General features: G+C 34.0%; 2 protein-coding genes and 1 long non-coding RNA gene across 18 annotated transcripts in view; 2 read left to right on the plus strand and 1 right to left on the minus strand.

Moving 5' to 3' along the window:
- cuedc1a (CUE domain containing 1a) overlaps positions 1–22,571 on the plus strand; it is a 529,149-nt gene that overhangs the window by 357,538 nt on the left and 149,040 nt on the right. The window lies entirely within an intron of this gene.
- LOC148679651 (uncharacterized) lies at positions 5,856–7,777 on the minus strand. Its single transcript, XR_015501430.1, has 2 exons — positions 7,602–7,777; positions 5,856–6,260 (listed from the first exon to the last, which is right to left on the minus strand). It is a non-coding gene; the product is annotated as an uncharacterized LOC148679651 (long non-coding RNA).
- Positions 20,284–22,571, plus strand: part of msi2a (musashi RNA-binding protein 2a) — a 285,008-nt gene continuing 282,720 nt past the window's right edge. For 15 of the 16 annotated variants that reach the window (XR_015500172.1, XR_015500169.1, XR_015500170.1 and 12 more), the window contains exons 1-3: positions 20,284–20,429; positions 20,633–20,673; positions 20,977–21,058. Coding sequence is in view for 11 of the 16 variants with exons in the window: in XM_087268677.1 (XP_087124803.1) it covers positions 20,368–20,429; positions 20,633–20,673; positions 20,977–21,058 (185 nt within the window). In the remaining 5 variants the exon portion in view is untranslated. 16 annotated transcript variants of the gene reach the window in all.

The raw sequence follows: 22,571 nt of genomic DNA on the forward strand, positions 1-22,571 counted from the left end.
CTTTGCTTTAATGTATTTATCTTGTGATTGTTGATTACATTTTATGCAGATGTGCTCCACTACAAAATCATCCTATTGCCATCAGAAATTATCCTAAAATTATGAATTCTTTCCAAATAGAGCTTTTCATTTCCCTGTTAAAACTATACTCAATATCGCCATATGTATCGAAGAAAAATAAAATGTTGCAATGTCAGTTTTTGTAATATCGAGCAGCCCTACACAGTACGCTGGAAAATAGAACATTGCAATATTTTTTATTCTTCAATAAATATTTACAAAATATTTCACCAGATGACATGAATTTCTCTACTTTGGAAGAATTATTCATTTTCAACTGATTGGGATGATTCTGTGAAGTGCATCTGCATAAAATATAATAAGCTATACTAGCAGGGGTGTCCAAACGTGGTCCTGGAGGGCTGGTGTCCTGCAGATTTTAGCTAAAATTAGCCTCAACACACCTGCAAGGATGTTTTTAGAAGGCCTAGTAAGAGCTTGATTAGCTAGCCCATGTGGGACTGAATGGGGTTGGAACTAAGCTTTGCAGGGCACCGGCCCTCCAGGACCGAGTTTGGACATGCCTGCTCTAGAGAAAATAAGATAATCAAACAAAATAAGTATGGAAAGAATCACAACAAAACTAAGGCTGAACACAAAAGGAGCACAACTCCACATCTAAAGGGCCGCTTTAGACCCACACCAACATGGGGAGAAAATGTAAACTCCATATAGAAATGCCAACTGACCCAACAGACTCGAACCAGCAACCTTCTTGCTGTGAGGCGACGGTGTCAACCACTGAGCCACAAAGTACAGTAATTGAATAATAAAAATTAAATAAAATTAATCAAAATTAATAAAATTAACTTTAAATTATTAAAGTTACAAACAGTACAATCTCTTATGCTTAAATCTGTTTAAAATCACTAGTCACAGGCCTCAAAAAACATGTGAAAATGAAAAACGATCACCCAGGTTCAACATTGAATATCCTGCGATGTGACTATTGCAAATGACCACATTGTGATATCGATGCTGAAACACTATATTGTGCAGCCCTAGTACTGTGCCTAAATAGGGCTACCTATTATTTCACCGTTTCTAAAGATTCTCGCTTTGGGTGTTTACACAGAAAGGATAACCATAATTCTTTAAACATGCTTTGAAACTTAAGTGTGAAAAATAAAAAATACAAAAATTAAAATAATAAAAAACTGCAACAGCATTTCAGCAAACAAGTTGAATCTGACGTATAAAAAAATTAAAAAATTACTTGACAAATTTAATACAAATGAGAAATCGCAATATATAAAGTATATAAAGTTTTTTTAAAGGCACGACAAATGTGAAAAAACAAAAAAACTGAAGTAAATCAATAAATGAAGACTGAAAAAGTGAGCATTAATAAATATGACAAAAAGAATAAGAAAATACTAAAAGATCACCTTAAAAAACACTGCCAATAAAAAGCAAACTATTATATTGTGTGATGGATTTACAATCAAAAATGCTATTATAATGGAAGTCAAAGGGGCAAAAGAAAAACACCAACATAGACACCAACATACTGAAAGCGTGGCCCAGACTATATTGTTGAGTTTGTGAAAAATTCAAGAGCATTTTCCTAAAATATACATATCAAAATAAGATGTCACTAAAAATCATTGCATTTGCTGAGAAACAGAGGAAACTGTGGCCAAATAAATCCTAAAAATTACCCCTGAGTGAATGAAAACATCCCCAACAGCACACAAGGTTTAAGTCTATATAATAAGCCTTCAGGCCATAAGCTTTCAGGCTATCAAGGCAGACTCCAGTTACTAAAAACAGCCTGCAAAAATCAGGAGGAATCTGGAGAAATCAATCAAGGTGACCTGCATCATCACATCATCAATTTAGGAAAGATTGGTTTTATTTTTGCACATTCAGACTTTCTCCTTAATAATATCATTTCAGAAAAGTATTACTTGCAAAATATAAATAGTGAAATCACATTATCAGGCAATGATTATCAAACTACAACATTTCTCACAGTCATATAAAAAGTGCTAATGTTGTTTTGAAGTCAAACTTGCATGTGATTTCAGACCGAATATTCAAATTACCATGGTAAACAATATAGGGAGCATCTAACAAGTTGTCACTAAATGAATGTGCAAATATAAATCCAACTTTACCTCAGTATTAAAGTGTGCAAAGATCTCTCTTACACATACTCTCTCTCACACTCCATAAAAAAACAAAAATTAAGGTTTTCTGCAGTGTCACTGATGACAATTTTTACCTGTTCCCAGCAGGGAAAAGCACCAACAATAAAGAATGCACGATCATATGGTGTCATGGCTTTACAATCAGATAATACTTTTCTACTGGAGGTTAATGGGGGAAAAAAAACATGAAAAGCCACCAACATAAGAAAATAGTAGTCAATTTGAACAGACTTTATTGTTGAGTTTGTGAAAAATTCAAGAGCATTTTCCTAAAATATACATGTCAAAATAAGATGTCACTAAAAATCATTGCATTTGCTGAGAAACAGAGGAAATTTTGGCCAAAGATTTCCTAAAAATTTCCCCAGAGTGGATGAAAACATCCCCAACAGCACACAAGGTTTAAGTCTATATAATAAGCCTTCAGGCCATAAGCTTTCAGGCTATCAAGGCAGACTCCAGTTACTAAAAACAGCCTGGAAAAATCAGGAGGAATCTGAAAAAATCCATCAAGTTGACCTGCAACATCACATCATATATTTAGGACAGATTGGTTTTATTTTCACACATTCAGACTTTCTCCTTAATATAATTTCAGAAAAGTATTGTTTGCAAACTCTAAATGGGGATCACATTATCAGTAAATGACTAAGTACAACATGGTTTACAGTTTATTAATGCTGTGCTGTTTTAAAGTAACACTTATAGCAATTTCAGACCAAATATTCAATATAGCGGTAAGCATTAGGTGGACGTAGCAAACTTACTGATTTTTTTCGAAAACATTTGGTAGGAGAGTCTCTGCTGTGATCATGAATAAGAGTGAGACACAAAGATTACACAGATATATATAACTTGTCTACGACCCGTAAGTATACTCAGAGATTGGTGTTAAAAGGTAATCTGTACCAGAGGTTAGACAGTTTAAAGCATTCAGGCACAGAAAATTAACATTGTACAAACTTCAAGACAGATTAATTGTATTTAGGATCAGTATATATGCAATGAATAATAATCAGTGTTTTTATTTTACTTTTAATTATTCAATTTGTTTTACCTGAATACTATTAGACTCCTTGAAAAACCAAAAAGCATTTTTTTCATTTGTAACTTTGCTTTAATGTTTTTATCATGTGATTGTTTATTACATTTTATGCAGATGTGCTCCACTACAAAATCATCCTATTGCCATCAGAAATTATCCTAAAATTATGAATTCTTTCCAAATAGAGCTTTTCATTTTCCCTGTTAAAACTATACTCAATATCGCCATATGTATCAAAGAAAAATAAAATGTTGCAATGTCAGTTTTTCTAATATCGAGCAGCCCTACACAGTACACTGGAAAATAGAACATTGCAATATTTTTTATTCTTCATTAAATATTCACAAAATATTTCACCAGGCCCGTAGCCAGCCATGTGTAAGGGGTGGTTCTTTTTTTCCCCAAAATGTGGACTTTTTTGCAGTTATTATATTCACCCCATTTCTATTTGATTATGATGTTTAACTACTCTAATAAGTGGCACTTTAAGCACTATTTTAGTTGGATTAGCTTGTTGTATCTATTTTTTTAAGTACCAAAAATATTTCCTAAAGATTTATAATAAATAAAAAAAAGTCAAAAAAAATTTCTAGCCCCTCTTGAAATTCATCTAACAACAACAGCCTAATTAATATAAACAGCAAAAGTCAGTCTGAGACACTTGAAAAATGTGGGGAAAATATCAAAAGCCTTTACTGACATGGCTATTTCTTCAAACTGCGCCTACACATCTTGATAACACTTGACTTCATAAGGGTAACCTGATGCAGCCGCAGTTAAGGAACAGCCATGTCAATAAAGGCTTTTTTTTCACATTTTTGAGTGCCTTGGACTGATTTTGATGTTTATTCTGATGAATCCCTTACACCAGGTGTGACCAACCCTGTTCCTGGAGATCGACCTCCCTGCAGATTTCAGTTGCAACCTATATCAAATACACCTGCCTGTAATTATCAAGTGCTGTTCAGGTCCTAATTAATTGGTTCAGGTGTGTTTGATCAGGGTTGGAGATAAACTTTGCAGGAAGGTCGATCTCCAGGAACAGGGTTGAGCACCACTGCCTTACACAAAGAGAGCACCGACACATTAAGTTACATATAAGAACTTTGTATGATTTTGGATTTTTATACACAACCTAATTAGTATTAAACTGTGTACAGAACATCATTGTCAGTGTTGCCAACTAAGCAATTTTGTAGCTAGATTAAGCAACTTTTTATACTACCCTATAGCAGCTTTTTTTTTTTTTTTCAAAAAGCAAAAAATTTGGCAATTGACAACATTCATTTGGCTACTTTTAGCAAATTTTTAAGTGACTCAGAGCAGTGACAGCAGGCTTTGATCAGTAAATTGCTAGCTCAGATTGCATTTCATAACTGTTAATTGTTGGTAACTTGGGTAGCAATAAATTCCAAGTGCTGTAATTGCTGTCACTTTCACAAATGTGTTAATTTCACAAGTTAAAAAGAGTAAGTACAGATTGTTTAAAAAAATGTACCTGTTCATTATCAGTGGTATATGGGGGGAAAAAATATCAAAGTGTTTGTATTATTTTTACATAGTCAATTCTATTTTTCATACAAATCTATATGGACATATTTCAAATAGTGTTTTTGCTGAGATGGCCAGTCAATTTGAGAAAACGTAAATTATTTTTTATACAACATAAAGATGTAGTTTTGAATTGATTATGCAATGACGACATCGCGCAAAGCTATATGTTAATCAGAACCTATTTATATTTGGATGTAATGTTTAAATATAACATAATATACAGATTATTAAATGTCCTGTTCATAAATATATATTTTTAGTTAGATTATGCTAAATATGAACGCTAAGTTAAAGTATCAGAAAGTGAGTTATAAACGATTATAATATGCAGAATTGATACTCTCAACAAATAATTTCAGGTATGCAAAAGCCCAATTGCAAATTAGTATAGATTTAATTAGAAAAATTTAAAACGCAAATAGTTGGATAGTGTGATGGTTAATAGTAGCCTTGTTATACGTTTTCATATAAAGATATGCATTTTTTCCTATTGTTTATATGTAAAGTTGCATTTTGAAAATAAAATTATAACCAAAGAATAGTGTAACATGGAGTAATGATGTGCTTTGATAATGCAGTGGAATTGACTACCAGACAGCTGCAGAATATTTAGACAAACAATTCACTCCTTTCTAAAATTCCAAGGACCATTAAGTTACCTGACTGACAAAAACCCAGACAACATTAGATTTTTTTTAACATTCATTTATTGACAACAATATCACTAGATTGGCTGTTTTCTTTAAATGAAGTTGAATCCTTGCATCAAATTCTTCATGCTCACTGAAAAATAAACAAAGTTATGTATAAATAATCTGCAAAATCCTTTACGCACTTAAAATTGACTTGTTTCTAGACCAAATATCTAAAATCCTTAATCCTCAGAAACAGTACAGATTGGCAAATGAAAAGCAAAAAAAATAAAATAAATTTCATGCCATTTTATATATTATCTGGATCTATGCGAAACATCAAAATATTTTTTAATATATTTGATTTATTCTTTAAGAATTATAACAAGGTAAAACAAAAGGACCAAGTCATTATTATTTATTTTTTATTTGCAGCTACAAATTGTGATACCAACTTTTCCATATTTTATTATTTTCTTTGAAACAAATGGTTACAATAAATATTATAAAACAATCAGTGAAACAATATGAATGCATGTGCAATGCAAACTTCATAGCTAATATACAAAATGCACTGTATAGCTAAATAAAAATCAGTAGACCATTTAAAATTGTGAGTTTTTTTTTGCATTTATAGATATATGATAGTTTAACTGTTTAAACTAGAACATTATTGCATTATATTAAATGTAATTGAATGCAATTATGGTTGAGTGTGGTATAGTTCTGGTTGCTTAGGCCATAGATCTTTCTGGATCCAAGTCTGCAGTCTCCCCTCCTCTTGGAAATAGTTGGCAACACTGATCGTTGTGTACACTGAAAAAAAAATGCTGCAAACAATTTATGTGTTGAATTTAAACAAAGTAAATTTAGTAATGTTCAACTTAGTTTGTTTAAATTCAGCCCGAATAAATTGTTTACAACCACTTAAATTAGTAAATGCAAGGATTCATATTTGAATATTTTTATATATTTATATATTTTTATATATATTTTTATATTTTATATGGGGTCATAAACACCCCAAATATTAACAAACACACCCTGAATCTAGTTTATTAAAAAAGCGGCACATCCGCATATACAAATAAATAATGTTTAATTCAACATTCACTCGACAGCACATCCGCATATACAAATAGATAGTTTAATTCAACATTCACTCGACAATCACTGTCTGGATGACGACGATAAATCGACTGAGTGTATCACAAAAACTCTTTAAAACGAAGCAAACTAGTATAACAGTTTCTCATTTAGGCTAAACATTAAGCAGAATTCAATAGGGTATATGCCGAGCTACTGTTTTTCCCATACTGATAAACTTCTGGTGACCAGTTATTGTGAACTTTTTTCTGTTTTATACGGTTCCTTTTACAGTATCGATTTTGCAATGTCATTAAAATAACTTCAGTTAAATAAACTTTGGCATTTATTTAGTTGCTTAAGCGTAAAACGAGAATAAAGCCTTTTGCTCGCACGCGCCCGTCAGAATCGGCAGGATAGCGCAAAAGCTCCATTGAATATACTGGGGTAAAATAAATGCTCTTATTATAAAAATGATTTAAGTCATATGAACATGCTAATAGGACTTTTAATTAACCAGTAACCTGGGTTAAGCGCTTCCGGCGAATTGAATGCCAATGCAAAATCGGTACATCTGTTTCCTTTAAAAATCAGCGACCTCCACTGGCTGAGTGATATCCGATTTAAAGTGGGTCTCAGATTGTACAAGAAGCACTTCATTAAATTACATGTTACCCCGCCATGTCTTTATATTATGAGCATTTATTTTATCTCAGTATATCAATAGAGCTTCTGAGTTAGCCTGCCGATTCTGACGGGCGCGTGCGAACAAACGGCTTTTGTCTCGTTTTACGCTTGAGCAACTAAATAAATGCCAAAGTTTATTTAACTGAATGTATTTAATGACATTACAACATCGATACTGTAAAGAAAACCGTATAAAACGAAATAAAGTTCACAATAACAGGTCACCAGAAGTTTATCAGTTTGGGAAAAACACTAGCTTGGCATATAACGTTACCCTATTAAAATGTAAAGCTATTTTCACAAACAAAACTTTACTCAATTCAAACCGGGCTGCAGGTTAGCAACACCACTACGTTTATCAACAACACAAACGAACATAATTACCTTTTGTAAGCTGCTTTACAGATGGGTCTCAAACTCCTGGTGTGAATTTGAGGATGATGTGTCGACCTCAGGCCAAAAAGCTTTTTGGCGGTAAACGGCGTGGATCCCATCGAGTGTTTGGGGCGTTTGTTTGTTTGACGTTATTATCGGAGAACTTAGCAAACTATCGAACTGGCAAACAGGTGAGCCAGCTGACGAGCGTATTTATACCAAAATCACAACCTGCCCCGCCCCTGTGCGACGACGTCACTACACCCGCCCTCCACATTTGCAATCACGTGGTTTTGGTGAGGCGCGAAATTCAGATGAAGGAGGGCAGGAACACAGAGGAAAGGCCGTGTTTTTGCGATGTATATCATATGTCAAAGGAGATACAAATAGAAAATAAGCACATATGATGGGCATGATCCTTATATTATGATGAGGGCCGAGTTTTCCACTGAAGTAAAATATATTTGCCTGCCATTGAGGCAGCCGCAGTAGATAGCTACTACAGTATCATAGATATATGCACTAGATATCGCATAGGGATCCTGAGCATGCGTCTATAGCGCCGCCACATTTGTACATTGCTCCCAGGACAAATGTTATTCAACAGCTCTAGTCAAGACAGTGTTAATACGTAAAGATGCTGGACTTTAGCGCTGTCTACGGGTGTAGTAACGAGCAAACAAAGAAAACAAAGCACAACGGCTGAACATTACGTAATTAAGGTTTAGTTTTTTACGTTTTTGTATGTATGTTATGGACTTTTGTGCTAACAGGTAATGTTTTGATGATAATACAGTCACTTACTGCATTCACCATAAGGCAAAGTAGCACCAGGTCACACTAAACACTGTGCTTATGCTAGTTTTGTTGAATAAAATCAGCAAACAATGCAAAAGAAATGACAACGAGATGCTGTGGACTCATCCATACTGAGAAACGCTGTGGGTCAAAAAGAGCAAGAGAGGCAGAAAAGGCAGGCAGCGGCGTCATTATCTCAAAATATTGAACATGTGTTTAAAAAGACTGCCAAACAGGGTAAGGCTAAAGTTACCTACTTCCCAACAGACGAAAATATGCCCCATCCATGAGGTTCTAGGCTAAGTGGCCGCATCATTAGCCGGGTCGTCCTGTATATTCCCGTCACCTGTGTTTATGAGGCTGTTTAGTCACTTCATTCGTTTTATTCTGATCACATTTAATCCAATCGCTCAAACCACTTTAGAAGGTGATCTAGGATGCACTCCAAATGAAACTGCACAGGTATAATCATTCATAAATTAATATAAATAAAATAAATTATGACCTGGTGAAAATCGGAACTGCGCCTGAAACACCTGGTAAGCTTTTACAGCCAAAATTCTATTAAAACATGTTTACTATGAACATAAAACCTGTGTTCTAACTTTTCAGGCCTGTTTCCAGGGGGGGTTGGTTCAGAAGACCAACCCCTCACTGACAAAGGTCCAGAATTTGCCCCGATACATAATCTCATTTGTCCTATTTTGACTGCTATGCCATCATAAATAATGAAAATAATCAATTGAAAAAGGCTTTAAGACCAAACAATTCCTCTGTCGACTGTTGCAAAACATTTTACAGGTAACTTTATTCTATATCTTGGACCTTATTTCTGAAATAAAAATGAGCAATAAAACGATGTGAAGTACCAGAAGTGGACCATATTAAATTGATATGAATATATATTGGCTATTGTTGATATTGAGGTATTTTCAAATGCACTTTTTTTAACCAAAGAAGCTAGAAAAATTCTGCAGAATTAATTATTATTGTATTATTATTATTATTATTATTATTATTATTATTATTATTATTATTATTATTATTATTATTATTATTATTGTTGTTGTATTATTATAAATATGTTTTAATGATTATTTTTTATTGAAATGGCCAAAATGTGACTGGAATGTGCAGTGGAATGTGCTGGCCAGTTTGCGGTCTAATAAATGATATTAGGCCGCAGTTTGTTTTTTTACTTTAAACTTTAACAGATTCCTTTTTTTTTTCCTAATGATATAATGTAATAAATTTGTTTTAATGTTTCTTTATTGGAAATTTTTATAAAATATTTTTAGTACATCAAAAAGTGTGGTTGTGATGACATCTGACTAGCTAATCCAGAAGAAAAAGTACTGCTTAATGTCACTAAAATGCAGTGTTTAAATCTCATAGAAACTGGGGCGTTAACTGCAAAAGGTCCACTTTTTGAGAAAAAAAGAACCACTCCTTTCACCAGGCTGGCTACTGGCCTGGCCAGTGAAATTCTCAGATGCTTTCAGAGAAAGAAAAACAATCACCACCAATCACCTGACTTGAATCCAATAGAAAATACAAATTAAAAATCAGAATTGATAGACGAGACGAGTTGAAAAGTCTTAACTCTCGGTATCTCCAGGGATGACTATTTCAATGAGTGCCCTATAAGGGGTTAATAACTGAAGCTTTGTGCTGGAGTTTAGAGGGAAATTAAAGTATGGTCAGAGGATAATTCACTGGCCCTTCAGGGTTGTTTCGATTGTACAGACTGGTCTGTTTTTAAAGAAACATCTGAAAGTATTGATGAACTCACAGAAGTAGTGTGTGATTACATATCTTTTTGTACAGATATGATTATTCCTCACAAAACTGTTATTGACTTTCCAAATAACAAACCTTGGCTGTCAAATGACAAAAAATCTCTCCTGCAAAGTAAACATAAATATTTTAAACAGGGTGATATGAGCTCATTTCAGCAATTAAAAAAGGCAGTGAGAGTGCAGATAAACATGGATAAAATTAGGTATAAGGACAAAAATGAGAAACAGTTGAGCAGTAATAATTTAAGATCAGCCTGGCAAGGGGTGAAGGCAATGGCTGGGTGTAAAGAAGATAGAGGGAGCAGTGAAATCAATTTAAATGGTTTTAGTTCTGCGAGAGAGTTTGCTGAATAACTAAATACATTTTACTTAAGGTTTGATGAGGATGATTTTAAGTTAGAAAATGACATTTTAAACAACACCTGTCATGTATACTCTGTAAACGTTAGTAGAACTCAGGTCAAAGGCCTCTTTCAGAGAACTAATACTACAAAAAAAGCCCGGGTCCAGACAATATTGGTGGTAGGGTGCTACATATGTGTGCGGAACAGCTTTCTGAAATATTTCATTACATTTTTTTTTCACTGTCTCTTATGTTACAAAGGGTTCCTGAAATCTGGAAGAAATGTTATTGTTCCTATAGCTAAAACTAAGTTTCCTTTAGGAGTTAAATTATTTTAGACCTGTTTCCCTTACTTTATTAGTTATAAAGTGTTTTAAGAAAATTATATAAAGGTGAGATTTTATTGCAGTCTAAGGATAAATTTTATCCATTGCAGTTTGCTTTTAGACAGAGCAGGGGAGTTGAAGATGCCACTGTTAAATTACCTGTTTAATCACCTGGAAAAGCCTAAGACTCATGCCAGATTGTTGTTTATTGATTTCTCTTCCACTTTTAATACTATAAAGCCACATTTGTTGGTGGAGAAATTAATTTATCTTTTTAACTTGGATCTTAATATTTGTGGATGATTCTTGATTTTTTAGTTGGACGTCAGCAGTGTGTCAGAGTTAATGGTGCTCTTTCTGACTTCCAGTATTGTTCCACTGGGTCCCCTCAAGGTTGTTGCCTCTCACCTCTTTTGTTCATCATATATACTAATGATTGTCGTAGTATTCACAGTGATTGTCATATCATTAAATACGCAGATGATTCTGTGATTGTAAGTCTCCTCCACGATCAGGATTTGGGGCTGTGCTGGAGTTTACTTCCTAGATTTTCTCTCCAGTTGAATGCAAGTAAAACAAAAGACATGGTGATAGATTACAGGAAGGCTTCTCCAACCCTCCAGCAAAGGCTTGGACATTGAAATTGTTGACACGCATAAATATAGGGCTCGTTATTGATAATATGTTGACATTTCAACCTAAAACCCAGGCTGTCTATAAAAAAGTTCAACAAAGACTGTTTTTTCTGAGGAAACTTAGATCATTTCAGGTTTGTACCTCTATGATGAGGCTGTTTTATAAACAATTAATGGAATCAGTTTTATCTTTTTGCATTGTAGCTTGGTACGGTAATCTGAGTGTGTCAAGCTAGAACAGGCTGAGCAGCCTGGTGAAGGTGGCAGGCAAAATCATTGGTTTTAACCAGACTGGTCCAATGGTAATCTACCATAATTATGTTCTAAAGAGAGCTCAGGGTATTCGATGCACCCCATATCACTCATTGTACTCTCTATTTCAGCTGTTGCCATCAGGACGTCGTTTTAGGGTTCCTATTTGCAGGACAAATAGAACCGAAATTATTTTATAATGGTGGCCATTAGGTCATTAAAAGAGTCCAGGGGGGAGGGGGATGTATCTACATAATTATGTATGGATGTTGTTATTAATGTGTACATGAAACTTCGCCTGTGTTATGGCACCTTGTTGCAATTTTAGTTTCCCTAACAAGATAATAAAGCTGAGTCTGAGTCTGAATTTGTGTTTAGTATAAGCGTTATTGGAAAACAAAAATTAGAGCATAAAATTAAGCTGGTTGAGCATTTTAGCAGAAGTTGCTGAAGAATAAAAGAGCAGGATAGTTTTCTCCAAATGTGCCTGCATATTAACATTTAATACATGGGTTTGTTCCGTCTTTTAATAAAGTAAAAATATCTTTTAGAAGTAGAAAATATTGACTGTTGTCAGTGATGCATAAAATATTATAAATAAATTTTATTAAAAAAAAAAAAAGGTCCAAGAAATCACATGCACCGGCATCTTATAGCCAGCAGATGGCACTGTAAAGCTTTGAATGCATAAAACATGATTGAAAAAAGATATATTCAGAATTATTATAAATAACATTTATGACTAAATTAATAATATGATTTAAATATTTTATATATTATATAACTTAAATATTGTAATTATATCTAAATATAATAGTTATAGAATAATTCTATATTTGTAATTGTTTTAAAATAATAATTGTTTATAATAATATTTATATGCATATGATTTGGTATGAATGGCAGTAATTGTAGTGGCATATTTGATTAAAAAAATAATCTGATAAGATTACACTCTATACACTCTAAGAAATGCTGGGTTACGTAAACCCTAATTGGGTAAATTATGGACTAACCCAAACATTGAATTAAATTTAATAAATGGGTTAAAAGATTAACCCATCAGTTGTGTTAGTCCCTATTATACCCAGAATTGTGTGATAATCCAGAATTTATTTTTAGAGTGTAGTGCTTTTTCACAATAATTATGGTTCCATATTAAAAGATCATAGGTGATCCCCAAAATTGTCTAAATTTAAAATATATTATTTCTAAAATAATCATCACTTTAGAAAATATGTGATTCCGTCACCAAAATAATGTTTAATTTTCCATTTAATGTTCCATTTGTTTTCTGCTGCATACTGTACAATGTAAAAAGCAATTAGTTGACTTAACTTAAAAAAATTAACTTATTGCATCCACTGAATTAAACTGCTGTAAAACTGCATCAGACAAATAGTTATTCAAAATTGACAAGTTCACAAATTATGTCACTGATTTGGTGAAAAAAAAAACACAAAATGACGTAATTTCAATATAAAAAGAAATTGTGAATTTTTTATGACAGTTTTGGACTGTTGAATGATTAGTAACAACATTGGCTTTGATGCGTTGCTAGATTTTAATTTTTCTCCCCTAATTTACTGTTGGTGGCTGTTTTTGCCTGATTGACTTTAGAACAGTGTTTGATGGTGCATAAATACACAGTCTTTGTTTTTATTTACTACATATAGGTTTGAGAGCTGATATCCATATTTTGACTTCTCAGACACATCAAGGTAAGTGTACAAAGGTCACTTTCACACACTCAGACACACATGCACTTACTTTTATTTGATGTTATACTCCATATAAAATCCAGAAATTAAGTTTTTTTGCACAGGCCTATCTAATGGGTTATTGCTGCCAACTGAGGATCAACAGTAAAAATTACAAATTGTACCTCTTTTCAAAATGGGAAATCACCAACAATCAAAAAAGCATGATTATTTAGTGTCAAGGTTTTGTAATCAAAACAATGTGGTTAAAATGGAAGTCAATGGTGCAAAAACAGCCACAAATAAACAGTATTTGGGAGAAAAAAGTTAAAATCCTGTAATTTTCTAAGCAATTTAGAAGTTTTGATTAGGACTAAGGTTGATTAACAGATTTATGCAAAAAAATTGAAAAAATAATATTTATCTGATAAATTTGCCTTGTCTTGAATTAAACTGCTATAAAAGTTTATTTATATAGCACATTTCATACACAGTGGCAATTCAAATAGCTTTAAACAGGAAATAAACAGGAGTATAAATAAATAAAAAACAAATAATGTAAAAAAACGCATAAAGACAGTTTTTCCATATTCCAAAATACCAGTGTATCATATTTTCTCACTTTACACTGGGACTTCCCCATTCTGGCGGATGTTTTCATCCCAAACATAATAAAAGGGTAGTCAATTTGCCCAGAGTGTATTTTTTAATTCAAAACATTCATTCTTCTTTTTTTGGGCTTAGTCCCTTTATTAATCTGGGGTCACCACAGCGGAATGAACCACCAACTTATCCAGTACGTTTTTACGCAGCGGATGTCCTTCCAGCCGTTACCCATCCCTAGGAAACAACATTCATACACTACAGACAATATAGCCTACCAAATTCACCTGTACCATATGTCTTTGGACATAGGGGGGAAACCGGAGCACCAGGAGGAAACCCACTCGAACGCAGGGAGAACATACAAACTCCACACAGAAGCGCCAACTGACCCAGCTGAGGCTTGAACCAGCGACCTTCTTGCTGTGAGGCGACAGCACTACCTACTGCGCCACTGCGTCGCCTAATTCAAAACAATTTATCAAAATGTCGGTTAAAATATGATTTGTCACCAAAAATCTTTCTCGCTAGCTGAAACAGAAAAAGTTATGGCCTAATTAAGACACAAAATCACTCCAGAGTGGATGAAAACATCCCTAACAGTACATAAGGGTTAAAGTGAGTGAACCTGCAGCCTTAAAATTAAGTAAATTAACTAGGTGTTCAATTAAACAAGTCAAGTCAACTTAACAGTTCCATGTTATAATGGGTTACTTAAATTTCTTTGAAGTAACCAATCGCTTTTTCCAGTTTACCACAGCATCTACATTTATTAGTGGCGATCAACAGAGAAACACATGCAGCTGACTTGAATAAATGTCACGTCTGTGTTTCCATGTGAAAGATCACACCACAGAGCACTTTGCAGAGAAAAGGTGACTTCCATCGCAACGATTTGCATGAAATTTCATGTAAAAGTGTACAGAAATGGACTGAATCTATAAAGTGAGCGCTGACATTCTTCAATAAACATGCAGAAAAGCTCCAGTGTGTGTGTGTGTGTGTGTGTGTGTGTGTGTGTGTGTGTGTGTGTGTGTGTGACGCCACAGGGGGTTTGATTGCTTTGCTTTATGCCGCTGCTGATTCTGTTGCATGTAGACTCGTATTCTCCCGCTCAACTCTGCGATTTCTATTCCCAGAGCAGAGAATCCTCCTGTTTCCAGAGTGGCCTGATGAATGTGTATTATCCTAAAGAGGCGCATTGATCTGGTAGGCAGCCAACAGATGCACGGCATTAAAAAATGAGACTTTCAGTAAGTAGAAGATCCATTCATTAATCAAACGCAGATGCCCCGCTGAGTGTGTGTGTGGGTCTCCCTCACAGATTGAGCTCATATAACATGATGCTGTTCACTTTTCTTGACGCAGGAAACACTCTTAACTACGAGTAGATCAAAATATATCTACAACTCTACACAGTGTCTCCTTCACTAAGAGAAGTCGTTCATTTCAGAGTTGGAGTATCAGTTTAAGACTGGCATTTATGAGAATTTTAGAAGTGTAATGTGCTTTATGAATTATCTCTGTGATTATTAAAGTAAAACACTGCAGGTTAATGGGGTAATAAATGAATTAACTAGTCGTTTTCACCATACTTTCCAAGTTCATTGATTACATTTAGACATGCAAACATGTATAGACCATTTCGAGGGATGTAAACAAAAACAATAGTCCCAACGTATTATCTGTTTTGCATTTTTAATGTCTATAGCTTCCGGGAATCCAAAAAGAGCCACATATTGATCAATAATGTTATGATAGCTGTTTTAACTTTAAGTTATGATTGAATTGCCTCTTGTTACAGTTATGAAATGGTTTGACAACAGGCAGGAACTGTTCATGGGCCAATGACTTCACCACATTGAAATTGTCTATTTTTTCTGTATTTCAGGATTACTGAAAGTTTGTTTAAATATGCAAATGAGACATTCTATTAAATGTGCTAATTAGCATTTTTTCACAAAGGACAGATTTAAAGTTCTTTTTGACACAGTTGAAGAGAGCTATATTAGCCCTTCTGTGAAATGTTCATTCATTAATTTTGCTTTTGGCTTAATTCATCTGGGGTCACCACAGCATAATGAACCACCAACTTAACCTGCATATGTTTAATGCAGCAGATGCCCTTCCAGCTGCAACCCAGCACTGGGAAATATCCATCCACACACACACTATGGCCAATATAGCTTACCCAATTCACCTATACAGCATGTCTTTGGACTTGTCGGGGAAACCGGACCACAAGGAGGAAACCCACGTCAACATGGGGAGAACATGCAAACTCCATACAGAAATGCCAACTGACCCAGCCGAGACTCAAATCAGCACCCTTTTTATTGAGGCGACAGTGCTAACCACTGAGCCACCATGCCGCCCAAATTAAAAATGTCATATATAAAATGACCATCACTTTAGAGAATGTCATGTGATTTAATCTCCGTAATAAAATGTTTCATTTTAGACCCATGTATCATTAATTTTTCATTGTTTTCCTGCTGCGTGCTGTACTGTACCCTGTAAAATGCAATAATTTGACTTAAAAACAAATAACCTATTGCTTTTCAAGATTTGCAGATTCCTTCTGTTTGACATACAGTTGAAGGCATAGTTGATTAGCCCTCTGGTGAAATATTTCTTTCTTCAAATATTTCCGAAGTGAGAATTTTTCCCAACACATTTAAAACACTTTACAATTTCACGGGAGGGTTAAAATTGTATTTTTTCAACTGTATTAGAGTTATTAGGTTTTGGGAATATCTGTTTGTCACTCCATAATTCAGAAAATACTGTAAAGTGTGAATAGCCTGGAAAAAAAGATTAATGATTGTGAATTGTAGCTCTTGCCTACAAACATTGAATTCTTTTAAACTGGAGTATCCCATAATTATTGATTATTTTTAAACTATAGAGAAAGTTTTATAATAAAGTTTTCTGCTGGATCCTAGGACATGCTGGATTATTTGAAAGTGAAGAAGCCGCCAAAACAGCCCTTACAGGACAGATAAAGGCAAAATCCCACCTTCAGATCTAAAGCCACTAACAAAAGGCTGTAATCTAAACAAATGGCAAATAGAATGGGATCAGTGTTTAGGAAAATAAACAATTTGAAATTCAGCAAGAAATAGGAAGAAAATCTCATTTATTTTTTAACTAGATGAGATTGTTTAAAGAAGATGGCGCATTGGATACACAAGAACGTTTACTTAAAGGAGCAGAACCTCCAAAATGTTAGTATTGCAAAAGAAACCAAACTGTTAAACATATTCTTGTGGAATGCCCTATTTTTAATGTTATCAGACAACATTTTTTAACTGGAGAGACTTTAAATGAAATATTTTTAAATGTGAATCCTTCTAAAATTGTACAATTTTTATCAAAAGTAAACAAAAACTGTTTAAAACTTTTATCTTCTATATTATCGTTATTAATATTTATGTATTTTACATTGTGTATTATTTATTGCTGTTGGTGAATTTTAGTTTTTTTCAACTATAGAAAAGTGGTATTTATAAAATAAACTTGATCTGTTTTTTTGTCATGACATAGCCCAGGGGTTACCAATCTGAGGGCTGGTGTTCGTGCAGGGTTTTGCTCCAACTTGCCCCAACACACGTGCCTGGATGTTTGAAGTATACCTAGTAAGACCTTGATTAGCTTGTTAAGGTGTGTTTGATTAGGGTTGGAGCTAAAATCTGCAGGACACCGGCCCTCCAAGAACAGGTTTGGTGAACCTTGACATAGCCAAAGAAGCTGGAAGGTCAATAAACTCAAAATTCTCTCTCTTACAGATTGTAGCATAAAATATTGCATATAAACAGTCAAATTTTGTGTTATATTCCTCTTTGTATTGATATATATATTTTCTTTCAATAAGAGCTGCTGATATGAAGAATTGTGGCTCATTGCAGGAGAAAAAAAAAGTAATTTTGAGAAAACCACCTTAAAAATTGTAATAAAAATCAATCACAAATTGATAAAGTGCAGCAAAAGAATAATACGGCAGGCTGAAAAAGCACTTTCAAATTTCAATATTGGTACATGCTGGAAGAAAAACCTCAATAACAACAAAAAATGTGGGCTTTTGCATTTGTTTTGCCGTATTTTTATTAAATTATTTTGGTACAGTGGTTGAACCACATCTGAATTTTCATTGCCAATTTTAGCCAATCGTATTCATTTGTTTTGGGTCAGTTTTGAATCCCCAATCAGCGCACAACCTTAGGGAAAAGAGATTAAATATACATCTTCATAACAGGAGAAGTGATTTTAATACATATCACAGTCGAAACATCAATTTAAGACTGTTTGTGGTCTGCTGTGGGATTGAGGAAGTTTAATAGAACATTAGCAGGATAATCTACTGTATGAATGATCTCTGTGTTTATTAAGCAAGGCACTAATGACTGGCTGGTTAAAGAGTTCTCATTTGGCGGTGGTGGGAGATTCAATGTCCTTGTTTTTTTCTGTGAAACTAGAGCTGCAGTCATTTGATAAACTTCCTATTTGAGCATTTCCATATCAATGAAGTCAGCAGATGTCACACTAACACTGATCTATCCATTCAGCATGCTCACTCAGCAAAGCCGAGAAACACACTGCCTGCATGCAGTATGTGGGGGTGTCAGGGTTTCAGCATCCTCTGTACATTATACAGTTCAAATAACGTATTGGGGTCATGTTTAGAGATAAATAATGTTAGTTCAGCTTTAATACAATCAATATACTTTGGAAAGTCATCATTGTATTATACAATTTATTGTTAATTTTTTTTTTTAACAAGACAAAATACCAAAGTATACAATACAACATAGGAACATTTTTTCTTATTTTCCCACTATCCTCTAAAAATAAAATAAATTAAATGTATGAATTATAAACAAACATATCCTCTGAAGAAAATAATAATAATAATAAATAAAAAATTAAATTAAAATTAAAAGAAATTCTTTAAAAAAATGATAATAAATAAGGAAGATTCTGATAAGAGCAAAAAAAAAAAAAAGAAAAAAAAATATATATTGAAAAGTTCACATTTAGGAGTCACTATTTCCTCTTTCCAATTATTTACTGTGTATTAGATCAGTAATTTGATTAGATTAGTAATTTGTTAGCCACAGTAAACTACATTTTAACTAAATAAGAATTAAGAAATGGAATATACCTGATTTTTTATCACAACAACACCAGCAGTCAACTTTTTTTATTTTTTAAAGAAAGTTAATCTGTTCATCAAAGCAGAATTTATTAAAAAAATATGATTAAATTTAGATTTTTTTTATAGTGTACTGTACACAATCTCAATTTGATTAGTAAAATGCATTGCTGTACTCTACATTTGAAGATATCAAAATGCAATTTTCTCAGTGTTTAGATTTATTTGAACCCTTAGATTCAAGATGTTCAAGTAGTTGTATCTCAGTCAAATATTGTCCTAATACAACAAAGTATACATCAGTGAAAGGCTTATTGTATAATAGATATATATTTAGACAGTTGTGATAAACCTTTAAATTGCAATTATTATTTAAAAAATTGAGAGATGTCTTAATTCTTAATCCCCCCCCCCCCAAAAAAAAAAAAAAAACAACAACTAAGATTTGTGTTTTTTCAACTCATTTTAAGTACATAGTTTAAAGATAAAGCAAAAACAAATCTACCTAATAAGTCTATTGGAATGCCTAAATGTGCAAACTTATATTAGATTTACAAATGAACCTTGCCACTGATGATTACTGTCAAAGTAAAACATGACAGAATATGCTAGTGCATTCATTGAGTTTACTATTTTTTTTTTGTAAGGTAACGTTGTAAACTATTTATATTAGCTGAATTTAAACAAATTAAGTTGAACATTACTAAATTTAATGAGTTTAAATTCAGCCCATATAAATAGTTTGCAACCAGTTACCTTACAAACTCAATGAATGTTATCAGTGTGTTACAAAGATTTTAGTTTAGATTTTAAACATCACTTATATTTTTCAGAGCGCTTCTCGGCTGTGTTTATTCAGAAGGTGGCGCAAATGTAAACTTTATAAGTGTTAAGAGCTTACTAGAAGAACTGAATGTACTCTCGAGGCTCCTGTCAAACGCTGCTAACCAACAGGGGGCGTCGTTTCCTTTGATAGGTGAGCGCAGAGCTCCGCTGGATTGGCCGGCTCACGTTATGAGCCACGCCTCCTCCGGAGAGGGGCGGGAGCCGCGCGCAGATCCCACGTGTGACGCTAGCGCTCCCGGTTCGGTAATATTCCTTGAGCTGGGGCTGCAGTGCCCGTGTGTGTGTGTATGCATGTGTTTGGAGTTGGTTGGGCTTTGAGCAATGGAAGCGGACGCGAGTCAAGTCACCTCTGGAAGCCTGAACGATTCGCAACACGACCCGGGGTAAGAAGACAGGACGAGTTTGTGTTTGGAGTTTGATTGTGTCCGTGCTCGCGCAGTTCTGCTGATGTTTTTGATTGACAGGTCATTTCTAACGGTTCCTTTCAGCTCCGGTTGCTCGTAGGTCGCTGCTTAAACGAGCCGTTTACGCGGATAATGGCCGTTTTGACATCTGGAGTCACTTATTCCTTGTTTTCTCTTTACAGTAAAATGTTTATCGGTGGACTCAGCTGGCAAACCTCACCAGGTAAGGACATTTCCTTGTGTTTCAGAGTTGTTTCGCGTCGTAATTCTCTGTCGGACGCGATGAGACTGCGTGCGTGTGTGTTGTGATTGTGTCGCTGCGCACAAGGTTATTGTGATTTCTAGTCATCTGACACTAAAAGCGAGCGACGCGACAAAACTTGAACGCTCTCATTATAATCAACGAAGTGTGAAGCCCGCGACCTTCGCTGATTATAACGACAGCTCCGCAGGCTTCATCGCGTCGCTCACTTGCGGTGTAGACACACGCTCTAATAACCCTCTTGTGTCCTTGTGTTTTGTTCAGACAGCCTTAGAGACTATTTCTGCAAATTCGGGGAGATCAGAGAATGTATGGTGATGCGCGACCCCACCACCAAACGCTCCAGGTAAACACACGTGCTTCAGTTTTTTTGTCCTCCCTGTTCCGCTGTCATATGTTAAGAGCAGATGTAGAAGAGCACGACCGAAAGCTGATTCATAATGCTATTTGACATTGAGTTGACACATTAAGGCTATACAGAGAGAAAGCGATTGCCCAAATTATAGACAAAGTATATTGTGTTGTATGTTTTTTAATATAACGTGTCCCTGGAGCACAAAACCTGTTTTATTTTGCACATATGTTGGTAAAAATAGCTGAAAATACAGTATTTAAGCTTAAAATCAAATCATTGTAATATGAATTAAAGATAATGTTTCATTAATACTGTGCAATTTTCTTACTGTAAATATATCAAAACTCAATTTTATTAGTGGGATGAACCCTTCTTTTGGAAAATGTTAAGCATCATCTTCTCAGTATTTAGATTTTTTTGAACCCTCAGATTCAATAGGAGTTCAGATGCAAAAACCTCTAAATGCCATCTGGAATTTTCTTCTAAAATTAGTATTTTTCACCAGCTCCTGTATGCTCTGTAAATCCACATTTATGGCAAAAATATGTTCTTTGCATTGACTTTCAAGTGAAATAATAGCACAAAAATATTGGAGGCTGAAAAAAAGGCTAATTTTAGAAGAAAATTTCATATGGCCCCTTAGAGGTTTTTGCATTTGAACTCTTCATATATTCAAGTAGTTGTATCTTAGCCAAATATTGTCCTAATCCAACATCCCTATCTCAAGCAGACGTCAGTGGAAAGCTTATTTCTTTCACTTTTCAGATAATGCATAAATGTTAATTTCCCAAATTTGACTGGTTTTGTGGTTCAGGGTCTCACACCTGTCTGTCTGTCTGTCTGTCTGTCTGTCTGTCTGTCTAGGTATGTTTTTGGATAGGATGTTAATTTTGAGGATGTTAATTAAAATAATATTATGAGAACATTTTCTTTTAAATGAAATATTACATTTTAAAGTATTATCCTATTCAGAAAATGAGAAAGTTGTTAGAATAGCAAATGTTCACCATATATACGTTTTTGAACTCTTCTGAGGTTAAACTTTGATTTTTTTGTTGCCTAAAAATGAATATACTGTAAACCATGAACCCTAATGAGGACACACATCGTTCCAACTCCTTCCTGTTGTTTTAAAGATTAAAAACATAGCACACAGTTGAAATAATCCATAGCTTTACATTTTTTAAATCATAAATGCAGATTTATTTATTTAAATATTTATTCATATTGAGACCCAGTTAAATGTTCCCTCATTTAGGGTTTATTACTTTTTTCTAGCACTGTAGAAGCGACATTAAAACTTTGTATTTCAGAGATGGCTTTTTATAGTTCTAGTAACTGTGGAGGCTGTTAACTCTTGAAAAAAAAAAAGTGTACAAAAACCCCATAATATTTATTTAAAACCATATCCTACCTTTTTAAAAAGATGGATTAATTGTAATTATGTCTGAGTGCGTATAATCCTTAAATATATCTTATTTTTGAGAAAGCGAGCTTATGATGA

Source organism: Danio rerio, chromosome 10 (assembly GCF_052040795.2).
Source record: "Danio rerio strain M-AB ecotype USA chromosome 10, GRCz13ab, whole genome shotgun sequence".
Classification (NCBI taxonomy): Eukaryota; Metazoa; Chordata; class Actinopteri; order Cypriniformes; family Danionidae; genus Danio; species Danio rerio.